The 12430-nt window shown below is 35.1% G+C and overlaps 1 protein-coding gene across 1 annotated transcript; it reads right to left on the reverse strand.

Moving 5' to 3' along the window:
* Positions 1-8296: 8296 nt before the first annotated feature.
* On the reverse strand, positions 8297-11849 carry LOC128219317 (uncharacterized). Its single transcript, XM_052927127.1, has 4 exons — positions 11531-11849; positions 9635-9856; positions 8703-8805; positions 8297-8385 (listed from the first exon to the last, which is right to left on the reverse strand). Exons 2-4 carry the CDS (start codon positions 9833-9835, stop codon positions 8297-8299), a joined length of 393 nt encoding a protein of 130 aa, XP_052783087.1. The 5' UTR covers positions 9836-9856; positions 11531-11849.
* Between the last annotated feature and the right edge of the window lie 581 nt (positions 11850-12430).

Consider the following 12430-nt stretch of genomic DNA (forward strand, 5'->3'; position numbering starts at 1 on the left):
CCATCTTCCAACCATGACAGGACCATGACTTTGTTTTAATAAGTATGTAGCAAGGTTGTGCCATACCGGGATAGAACCATTCAATGTTCCCTTTCTCTGAAAAGAAATTTAAAGGTTATAAGATGAATAGCGTATCAAACGTTGCAGTGTTTTATATTTGTAAGAGCATAATGGCAAGTTTATTTTCCTTAAAATATTATTTGGATTCCTTTCAGTATTCATTATTCGTATTACATTATCTTTAAATCTATTAATTGGCGGAATTCCGTTCTTTTGAACGAACCTCTTTTGTCATATTCCCGAAAATGTATTTTCTTCAATTTGTTTTCAATTATCGGTTAATTAAAAGTTATTCAAAACTTCTAATAAAACATTAATTGACTTCTTAGAAATAATGTAAGCTGTGAGATTCATCTGATGAAAGCACCGTAGCTTCAACTCATGATACTTTATAGTTATCGACCAGTGAACCATTAAATATGATATGATATCAAATGGTGAACTTCATATTCAATGGCCCAATACGGCACTTTAAGACAATATCCGTTAAAGATAAATATTTTAATATGTCATTGCTCTTTTTACTGTAAGCAGTTCATGTTTCGCTATCTGCTGGCTTCTTATGACTCACTAGAAAAAAAGAACACCGTTTTATGATGTGTCAATTTCGTAGGTCTTGAAAGATAACATTGATATTACAATCTTTGAGGACCTTATCTAAAGTTGTCAGACAGGATTTGACATTTCAATTTAAAACAGCCTTGGGGATTGTGTAAAAATCAAGATTGATAAATTAAGTGCTGTATTTACAGACATTTCATAACATGTATATTTATCGACGGACACCTTCGGAAAACACTCGAAGACCAAATTTTATGTTTTAAAAGACTTTAAGTTTATCAGCCTCTTGACATGCCATAAGAATATATATTGCCAAATAGCTTCAATTTAAAGTCATGGGGCCGCATAATAGAATCATACTAAGAAACAATTGACTCCAGTATCATAATCACAGTCTTGTCATAGGTATCCAGTCTAAGAATAAGATATGCCTTGGCGCCGTTGTCCTTTATCACCGCCCAATCCTAAGGTACCCAGTGCATAAAAATGATATTTCATGAAGGCCTTGCCCATAATCACCGTCACCTCCAGGGTATCAATAAGGGTATCAATAATATTTTATGGAGCCGTTTTTCATATTAACTGGCCCGTGTATGCATAAGACATTTCATGGAGCGTTTGTTTATAATCACTATAATCAATCTATAATCAAGCTCACTGAAATGTCGTATGCATACACGGGGCTACTAAGGACGGGATAGTGAGTACAAACAAAAGCTCCATGAAATGTCTTATGCATACACGGGGTTACTAAGGGCGGGATAGTGATTATAAACAAAAGCTCATTGAAATATCTTATGCATACACGGGGCTACACTGCTGGCTTTCAATGTTATAATATAATTTATAAGGTCGGGATAGTGATTATAAACAAAAGCTCATTGAAATATCTTATGCATACACGGGGCTACACTGCTGGCTTTCAATGTTATAATATAATTTATAAGTCCAATAAACCTTTACTAACTTTGCATCTTTTCGGGCATGATTGTTCCCAGCGTTTTTAGTCTCCGTTAAATACAAGAGGTCGGACGGAAACCCAGCAATTTAGTTTCAAACGATATTTGTATATCAACGCGTTGATAATGATGGTTTTCAAATAAAACAAACAATACCTGACGATAATTGCGGTAAGTTCTTGTTTATTTGCGAACTGTCGTAAGTTTTTACACTAACCTTTTTTACTTGATTCGGGGTTGGTTGGATTAGTGTGAGGTAGTGCTTACGAACTAGTCAACCCCCAGTAAATTTACTATTTACTGAACGTTCCAAGGCGGTACCTATCGTTCCCTGATAAACAATAATCAAAGGACTGAAGGTCCTGAGAGTTGCCAAGAGAAGTTTCTTGCAGATGCATTGCTAAATGAAGCTTATATGAGTAAACAAAAGTTTTGTAAATATTTGACGAAAGGTTCTAGATTTTTAGCAGACATGAGACATGTAATATTGTCATGGTTTGAAAGAACTATACACAGTTGTTCAGCACATGAAGATGATGTGACATATACAAGATCCAGGTCCCTACCTATAAGGTCAAGGTCACACTTGGAGGGAGACAAACAGCTGTATACAATTGTCGGATGTAAAATCACTTGCAGTTACAAGTCTTGCATAAAACAGTTGAAATCAGTGTGACCTTGACGTTGATGAAGTGGTTATAGTGACAAAAAAAAAATTGTGGACTTTTCTTTTATTTTTATCAAGAAAATAGATACATTGCACATTAAGTATGATTTGGTAAAAAATCAGAGGTAACAAAATAGTGAATATTTAACCTGTTTACTGGCCTAAATGGCACACAGTAGCTCAGGGGCCGTATTCATAAAGCTCCTAAGGAAAATCTTAAACTTAAGTGAACATTTCAGATGCGGATTTCCAATTTATTTTTAAGCAAACGTCAAAGAAACTTTTCATGCTTATGAAAAACATAGTTTTGCATATGAATGCAAAGTTTCATTGAAGTATTATGGGTAAAAAAGTGAGAAATCTGCAATGGAAATGTTCACTTAAGTTTAAGATTTTCCTTAGGAGCTTTATGAATATGGCTTGAGCCTGTACAAGACACTTAGTAACTAAAGTTTCATCTAGATCCAAACTGTTTGAAATTCAATTCATAGATTTTATTACCAAAGGTTGGGGAAGTGTTTTAAGTTGGAAGTAAATATAATAGTTTTCATGTGTACACTTGGCCTGGGAGTGAAGGGGTTATTTTTTCTAAGCCTTTGAAGATATGAGATGAAGAAACAAGAGGCACATCAGTGCCTGTGCTCCACTGGCCAAAAGGTTCAAGCAAAGACCACCTAACGAACATTTTCGTCAAGTTTCATAGAAATACAATCATCAATTTTTGAGGAGAAGTTATTTGAATTTTTTTTTTACTTTAATAGCTCTGGCTGCCATGTTGTGCAGTGGACCGAAATGATTTGGGAAATTTGAGTAAAGGAGCACCAAACAAACATTTCTGTCAAGTTTTATCGAAAAAAGGTCATCGGTTTCGACGACAAGTCGTATAAAGTTTTTTTTATTTTTTAGCTCTGGCAGCCATGGTGTGCAGTGGACTGGAACCATTTAACAAATTTTGGTTAATGACCACCCAAGGAACATTTCTGTCAAGTTTCATCAAAATCTGATCATCGGTTAACATTTAATCTGAATAGATTATGAAGCAAATATCTAACCTGAACAAGAACTGACGAGATAGAATCGACTTGGTGTTTCACTTACACTTTTCGGCCATTTAAGTTACTAAAAATAGCTGTTTCATAAACTTTCAGAATGTCACTTAAACGAAAATTAATGTTCAGTCTATATATACTTTCCTATGTATAAATGTAAGGTTTTTTAATTGATCTTTTTGTGAGAACTTTATGCTTATATGTTTACTCATAAATTATTATTGTTTAAAAATTATTTAAAGATGCTATACGTGAAAAATTAAGACATTATTTTTTTTTCTATTAAAGGGAGGTAATTCAGTAGTAAAATGTAATCAAAGCTATTAAAGCATGGCATTTCTTTTCTAACCATGTTGATATTATTACAGTCTATTCAAGCAAGATGCCTTTTGTTTTTACATAGTACCCATAGGTTCTGAAAAACAAGGAGCACTATTCCCAACAGAAGGATGTCACTCCCTATCACTGCATGAGCATCATAATAAAGAAATGTTTACTCAAACTGCAAGCTGCTCAATTGAAATAGGTATTTACCTCAAGCATACAGTTTTATAATGTGGCAAAATAGTCGGACTACTAGATTGTCATTCGGACTAGTAAAATATGCCATTATGCTAGTCCAACTGGCTAGTAGGTTAAAATGTTTTTCGTGAAGACTGCGGACGAGAAGTCCTTAAAGGTTTTTCTATTTTTAACTCTCGCAGCCATGTTGTGCAGCGGACCGGAACCATTTGGGCAATTTTGGTTAAAGGGCATCCCGATGAACATTTATGTAAAGTTTTATCAAAATCTGATAATCGGTTTCTGAGAAGATGTAGTTTAACGTTTTTTTTCTATTCTTAGCTCTGGTGCCCATGTTGTGCAGCAGACCAGAACTGTTTGGGCTATTATGGTTAAGGACTACCCAAGTAACATTTCTGTCAAGTTTCATTGCAATACGATCATCGGTTTCTGAGGAGAAGTCGTTTAAAGGTTTTTCTATTTTTACCTCTGGGGGCCATCTTGTGCAGTGGACCGAAACCATTGAAGCAAATTTGATAAAGGACCATCCAAGGAACATTTCTGTTAAGTTTCATCAAAATCTGATCATCGGTTTCTGAGAAGATGTTCTTTAAAGGTTTTTCTATTTTTTTTGCCCTGGCAGCCATGTTGTGCAGCGGACCGGAACCATTTGAGCAATTTTGGTTAAGGACCACCCAAGGAACAATTCTGTCAAGTTTCATCAAAATCTGCCTATCCGTTTCAGAGGAGATGTCGTTTAAAGATTTTGCTATTTTTAGCTGTGGCAGCCATATTGTGCAATGGACCAGAACCATTTGAGCAATTTTAATAAAGGACCACCCAAGGAACATTACTGTCAAGTTTCATCAAAATCTGCCTAACCGTTTCAGAGGAGATGTCGTTTAAAGATTTTGCTATTTTTAGCTCTGGCGGCCATATTGTGCAATGGACCGGAACCATTTGAGCAATTTTGGTAAAGGACCACCAAAGGAACATTCCTGTGAAGTTTTGTCAAAATCCGCTTATCAGTTTCAGAGGAGATGTCGTTTAAAGTAAAAGTTTACGCACGCACGCACGCACGCACGCACTCACGACGGACAATCTGTGACGACATAAGCTCCATGGCCTTCGGCCAGTGGAGCTAAAAAAACAATGACTAGATTGGCATAGAATCTGCTTGAAATACTGGTTAGAATGAGATTGTACATACAAGATGGTGTAAAAGTAATACAAGTACAAGGTTTATGTTGTACATTATCAGTTTTGTAAAATAGTATGTCTCGTGTTTCACATAAAACACTGTTTGTAAAACAATTTGCTGCCTGTATGCAATATGGCCTATTAACATCTTGATTAACCTTAAATTTGACCTTTGACTTTGAAGGATGATCTTGGCTTTGATATGTTGCCATTAATTATGTGTACGAACACTAACCCGCGACACTATTAACCCATTATCTGATAAGACACATTTTGATGCATCCGAGAAATGTTAAAAATGGAGCATGTTCTTCTTAAGGAGCAAATGCTCACTTTTTTAAAAAGGTTTTCAAAACTGTTAGAAATTCAATTTTTCTTTTGCAAAGCATTTCAAAAATTTATAACCAAGTGTAGAAAATAATGTCATCATCCAAATATAGCATATCGGGTAATGGGTAAATGATGTACTATGAAAGCAGTTGTATTCCTGTTATATTAATTTAAGGTTAGCAAAAAAAAAATTGGCTTGAAAAAATATCTAAGTTGAATGAAACAAAGATAAACAGACAACGATATGTACAGTATAGTAAAAGTTTAGTCATAACATAGAAAGAAATCATAGGCAACATAATAAGCAAATGACATATCAATAGTTTGTAAGATATGTGAAATGACATACACTCAGTCAAAGTTCTAACCGATCACTTCTTAAACTGGATTTTTTTTAAAACTATATTTCTGTCCTGTCTGAAAAATTAGTAATTGTCTCAGCTGATGTAAACTTGGCAAAACTCCTAATCGGTCACTTAGTAAAGTAACTTTCCTGAAAAATGCATAAAGTGTCAACAATATACAGTTCAGTATTCTATTTTCCCCATCTCGTGGCAATATTCTTAGAAAATTTCAGCTAAATCAAAGCTTAAACGGCAGAGAAAACACAGTTCATATGTGATTACTCCTAATCCAAAAGTAACAAGGAAAAGAAATTACAATGCAAATTCCATAGGGAATCACATTTTTCATTGATTTTGTATTTTTAAAATCTTTTGACACAGTCTCTGTTTCACATAGAAGGTAATGTTAAAGTTGAACATTTTTTTTAACTTATTAAGCCATTGGTGACTGTGCATCAGTCTCACATGTCATGTAATATCATTTTAAAGTGACAAAGGGTGGTATTTTTATTTTTCTTCCTTTATACGCTATGTTAGATTTTGTGACTTTTATTATTGATAGTGTTGTCATTTGAGACACTGTATCTTTTTGATGAAGCGTAGTACGTGAACCAAGTTTTCACAGCATGTGTACGAGATAATGGTCTTTTCATAAATCTAATTTGTAATTAAGCTTATTGTACAGGGAAGGGAATATTAGAAGATTACCTAGGTGACCGATTAGGAGTTTTGTTGAGTGTATTCAGCAAAACAACTCTTTAATACAACTACCTGTCTTAGATAGGTAGTGGTCAATTAGGGAAGGTGTCACCAAGAGCATGTAAAAAGAATGCAGACAGCTGTAGCTGGAATTTGGCAAAAGCAAATTCAATTTTTAAAGCCTGGTATAAGAAAATGCGAGTATTCCTGTACTCCTTGTATTTAACTAAAGTATATTTAAAACTCAACTACTAGTAGACATGCATATATGGTACATGGACGCCTCCACTCAATTGGTGTGTGAAAATCAAGGTAGAATGTGAAGGTCAAGGTCAGAATGATAGTGATACATGACACTTCACAATCCAAAAATGCAACCACAAGCCAAGTTTGGTGATCGTAGGCCATATAGTATAGGAGATATGCACTGACAAAGATTTAAAAGTAATTCTGCTGATGAATATTCAATCTTTCAAACACGAAAAAAAACCTATATCGTCTGGTAAAAGTAATGACCAAAAACGTTATAGATGAAATCATTTTTAGTAAAAGAGGTAGATTTTTTCCTACAATATGTAATTGAACTAGAACTCTGACCAAGTGAGCTCTACCATTGTATGAAGTAAATATGAAATTCCATCCAGTAGTTTTCAAGTTATGCTCCAGACAAGTAAAAGTACCAAAGGACAATAGCTCCATAATTAGCAAATTAAGAGTTATGGTTCTTGTACACTGCACTTCATCTCATTGAGTTTTAACATTGTATGAAGTATTATGAAATTCCATCCAGTAGTTTCCAAGTTTTGCTCTGGACAAGACAAAGTAACAAAGGGCAATAACTCTGTAATTAAGCAAATTACTGCACTTCCTATCATTGAACTTTACCATTGTATGATGTTTTATGAAATTCCATACAGTAGTTTTCAAGTTATGTTCCGGACAAGACAAAGTAACAAAGGTCAATAACTCCATAATTAGGTAAATTAGAGCTATGATTCTTGTACACTGCATTTCTTCCCATTGAGATTTACTATTGTATGAAGTTTTATCAAATTCCATTAACTCATTGTCTCCTAGAGACACATTATTGCACAATTATTGTGGCTGATGTTTGAAGAAATTGTGAGAAATAGAGCATTTGCTCCTTAGGAGCAAATGCTCTATATCCCATAATGCCTTTAAAACCATTGAGATAAACCGATACTTCAAGCCTTCAAGATTATTTTTGGTTAGCTAAAAATATAAAAATGACGTCGGAATCTAAATATAGCATAGGGGATAATGTGTTAAGAAATACTGAAGTTATGGAAGAAAAACAAAAAACGAATGGACGGACAGACAAACAGGGTGATTACTATAGGGCTCCCACATTGATGTGTGGGGGTCCCTAATTACACCAAAATGAATAAAGTGTGATTACACCAAAATGAATAAAGTGTGAGGATTTTAATGCCTCATGATTCCCACCCCAGATTGTAAATTAGTTTACGAACCGTTGCGTGCTTTACAATTGGCCAATTAAAAAGTACACAAGAGGTTGATTGGCACATTGCTGCTCTTGTTTCATACTGGTACCTTTAAAGTAAAATTGTGAAACGCGGCTGGTGGTTCACATAATGATTGACAGTTGTGGGCAGGAACTATGAGAAATAAAATTCTCAAATTGAATTCAAATGACTTTTATAATAGGTAAAATACGCCACTTTCACATCAAATAATGCATCAATCTGTCACATCAATGACAGATAGGTAATGTCCTCTAACAGACAAAGATAGATTTTTGTGTGTTTTAAAGTGAATTTTCATCAAGAATATTACTCTAAATAATGAAGATCAAATGTAAAGGTCAGCGTCAGAAGGACATGAAACTGATGAAAGTGGAACGCTGCATTCAATATATGCATCCTCACACTAAGTTTGGTAATCCTAGGTGATAACTAGATCCTCGTTCGATTTAGTGAAGATTCCATCCTGTTCTGTGACTAAGCTTGATTCCACACCACCCAGGTCAAGAGCTAGCAAGTTTGGTAATTCTTGGTGATGGAATGATATAACAGGCAACACTATGAATGCTCCAGTGTATGAAAAGTAAACATCTCTAAACTATAAACTATGAACATGATTTTTCACTCATTAAAGGTGACCACAGACTGTCATGCTCCAGTGTATGAAAAGTAAACATCTCTAAACTATAAACTTTGAACATGATTTTTCACTCATTAAAGGTGACCACAGACTGTCCTTTGGCTATGAAATTCAGTGTTTTTGGTAGTTTGGCTGTAATGTCTTCCAACTGACACTGAAATGATGCAACTAGCACTTCGTTTGATACATTGAAGATTCCATCCTGTTCTGTGAGTAACTGGGGATTCCACATCACCCAGGTCAAGTCCTAGAATGGTGGCCGTCATCTCGGTGTTTGGCATGTCAGTAACCTATATAAATAAAGTAGGGAATAACTCCGTTATTAAGCATAAAGGGGTTATGGTTCTTGTACACTGCACTTCCTTTCATTGAGCTCTACCATTGTATGCAGTATATGAAATTCCATCCGGTAGTTTTCAAGTTATGCACTGGACAAGAAAAAGTAACAAAGGGAAATAACTCTGTCATTAAGCAAACATGGGTTATGGTATTTGTAAACTGTACTTCCTCTAATTGAGCTCTACCATTGTTTAAAACTTTATCAAATATAATCTAGTAGTTGTCATAGTATGCTCTGGACAAAGTTTACACTATTAAACTATGGAACAAGGGGAGATAACTCTGCAACAAATTGACCAAGCGTTATAACCCTTGCAAAGTGCACAACTTCACATTGCTATCTATCTAAGTTGCAAGTTTCAATCAAATTCCTTCAATTCCTTTAATTCTTTCAAGTAGTTTTTAAGTTAGAGTATGGGACAAATACACTATCGAAATAGTTTGCATGCGTAATTGCCAGGGGTAGTATAAACATTTCATAAATGAAACGCTTGATGTTGATGGGACATCTTTACCTTAACATGGCCGCTAAAAAAATGAGCGGCTTCCTGAGATGCAATATCATGTTAAATATGAAGTTTGTCAAATGGATGAAAAGTTAATGGCAATTTTACATCTTGAATGTGACCTTGACAAGTGGACCCTCAAAATGTGTGGGTCATTGAGATGCACCTTCATGCTAAAATTCAAGTCTGTGCATTGCAGGTAGATCAGAGGATTTGGAAAGGAACTTTTGCTCGAGTACATGTATGTTTGTATGTTCCAAGATATAGCATTTACCTCTATCTTTGTAAATTGTGTTGACGACAGGGATTCCTCATTGTTATATCTCTTGCTGTTGACAACAATATTGGTGATGGCAACAACATCCCCCAACACCACAGGCTCTGCTGCAATGTTGCGCCACAGGCTGACTTTCACCTTCCCAGTACGGTCCTCCACCGTAATGGTCCGCACATTCACCTCTTTGTCATTCACCATTACTGTAGTGGCAACGCTGTCCTGCAAGGAGAAATAACATCGACATCTTTGATGTGGCATAAAGAAGTTTTTGATTGCTTATTTTCAATCATCATCTTTTATGTATGCCAACATTTGTCTGCCTGTAAAGGGGCATTAAATTTGCACACAAAAAAAACGTTAGTTATTACCCTGTCAAATTGTAACCCTTGCGATGGTAAATAAAAGTGTGTAGTTGAAACACCAATGCACCCAAAGGGTCTTGTCACAAATAAATTTGACATTTGACCTTGAAGGATGACCTTGACTGTGTTATGTTACAAATGAATATCTGCAACTTAATGAGATACACATGTATGCATGTCAAGTATCAATTCTGTATCTGCAATAGTTCAAAAGTTGACCTTTGACATTGAAGGATGACCTTGACCTTCAAATGTTACCACTGAAAATTGGTGGCTCCATCAGGTACACCTACATGCCAAATATGAAGTCACTAGCTGTATTAGTAGAATATATGACAATTAAGCTTTGTGACATTGAACTTTGACCTGCAACACATAATCTTGGATGTGGTTAACATTTCTGTAAAATTTAAAAAATCATTTATTCATGACGGGAGATATGGATCAGACACGAACATGTGTACGGCTAGACAGACACATAGGGCGAATCCTGTTACACTCTATCCAATAAGCTCTATGTATGGGTGATGGTATACTTTGTATAACAATTACGCAATCAATTTTTAAGTGTTCACTTTTATATATATACACTTTGAGAAAACACTTAGAATACACTTTGTGCTCAATACAGTCCAAAGGACTTAGAATCAAAGAAGCTCGACCAATAAAAATGAAAAAGTTAAAATCAAACTATTGATCAAACACACACTTAACAATTAAAATCTCGTTTCCAATATTCAAACACGTGTGATGTAAACACTTGATGAAAAAAGTCACAAGTGCTTCTCAAATAATTGCTTTACAATATTTTAACAATGTATCCAATATTCCAAACACCTCAAACTATTGATTATCAAACTCTTGATGTAAACAAAATGTTAATTGATTTTTAACCAGTCTTTAATATGTCAATTCAATACATGTCTGTGAGTGTGAACATCAATAAAAAAATCCCAAATGTACGTGTTTGATAATGGTGGTGGGGGCGAATAGCGCAGTAAAATGATATTATCATTGATAACCTAAATTTAGCATGCGCACTCGAGTAACGTTAAGTAGAAATGCACGGAATACAACATACATATATAACCCGAGATAAACATAAGGCTTGGTTACGAAATTATTCCATGCATGCTAAAATGAACGAAGACGGATCGTTTTTCCGAAGTCGAATTCACGTAATTTGTGCAAAAATGGTTTGTTTAAAAATGCACAGAGAACATCAAACATAAATAACCTACGATAAAAAGAAAACTCAAGTGAATGACAATATATTCAAGTGCATGCAAACGGAACTGCTGATTGTCGATTGGTTGTTGTTGAACGAGGGCCGAGATTTTACAAAATGGCAGGCTCCGGTGTTGTTGAACGATGCCCAGAGTTTTTGAAAAATGACTGACTTCGGACGCTTTGTAAATTGTGCAGATATGTCACAAGACAAAAATAACAATGCACTGCTATGATTGTAAAATACTCAACACATACAATAAGAAATTGAAGGAAAAACAATTTGTTATAGTTGGCTACTTACCAGATATAGTTTGTGGTTTGTAGAAGAGTTAGCCCGGATTGAAGCTGGCGACGATTCCTCCGCGATATTTTAGTCGAACATTCAAAATGAATTGTATATAAATCACTTATGATAACAAACGTTTCTCGACGTTAATTTTTTTTAATTTCCATACGTTTATTTTAATGAAATAACAAAATAGCACGCCCGACACTTCACATTCATGGACTACTTTTAGCCGAAGTACCACAGAATTGGGCGGGTTTTGACAAGCTGGCGGGAAATTCAATGGACTACTTTTATTACCCGGTACTGCACAATTTGACAGAGGGGTGAGCGCAAGACTGTGCTAAGTGCATTCTTTATTGCTTTACACTTAACACAGTCTTGCGCTCACCCCTCTGACAATATGTAAAAGCATAAATTACTACGAGACAGGATAAATCATTTTTAATACCTTCATTTGACCAAAATGCAAATAATCGAGTTTCAGACTCGCACAATAAATGATTTATTAAGACACATCACACATAATAATTGAACTATGCATGTGGAAAACATGATAGATATGGAACTTCTTTCAGCGCGGCATTCTACCTGAATCAAGGGGTCCGCGAAAAATAGTGTAACTCTGAAATATGGTATCAAACATGACTCCAGAGAGTTTGCCTAAAGGCAACTCAAAAATAGAAATAGTGCTTTCCGTTGAAAAAATACATTTTGCTAAGTTAGTGCACTACTGATTTCCCCGTATGGGGTTTATAGGTTTACTATCAAACAATTGGTCAAATGCAAAATACTGCATTAATGACTATGTTTATCTCAGTTAATAACTTGCTGAATACGATAAATACCCTAAACGCCGTCCTGGTAGTGAAATATTTAGAAATACCACCAACAAAATGCTGTGGGGACGGGTAT

This window comes from Mya arenaria, chromosome 15 (genome assembly GCF_026914265.1).
Source record: "Mya arenaria isolate MELC-2E11 chromosome 15, ASM2691426v1".
Classification (NCBI taxonomy): domain Eukaryota; kingdom Metazoa; phylum Mollusca; class Bivalvia; order Myida; family Myidae; genus Mya; species Mya arenaria.

What these genes read in the sequence shown, in the direction of transcription:
- LOC128219317 (XM_052927127.1), bottom strand. Translation starts at nt 9,835, where the DNA reads ATGGTGAATGACAAAGAGGTGAATGTGCGGACCATTACGGTGGAGGAC. An exon ending in CACAATTTACAAAGATAGAG is followed by an intron (nt 8,806 to 9,634) that starts GTAAATGCTATA and finishes TTATTTATATAG; the next exon opens with GTTACTGACATGCCAAACAC. An exon ending in AACAGGATGGAATCTTCAAT is followed by an intron (nt 8,386 to 8,702) that starts GTATCAAACGAA and finishes CAAACTTGCTAG; the next exon opens with CTCTTGACCTGGGTGGTGTG.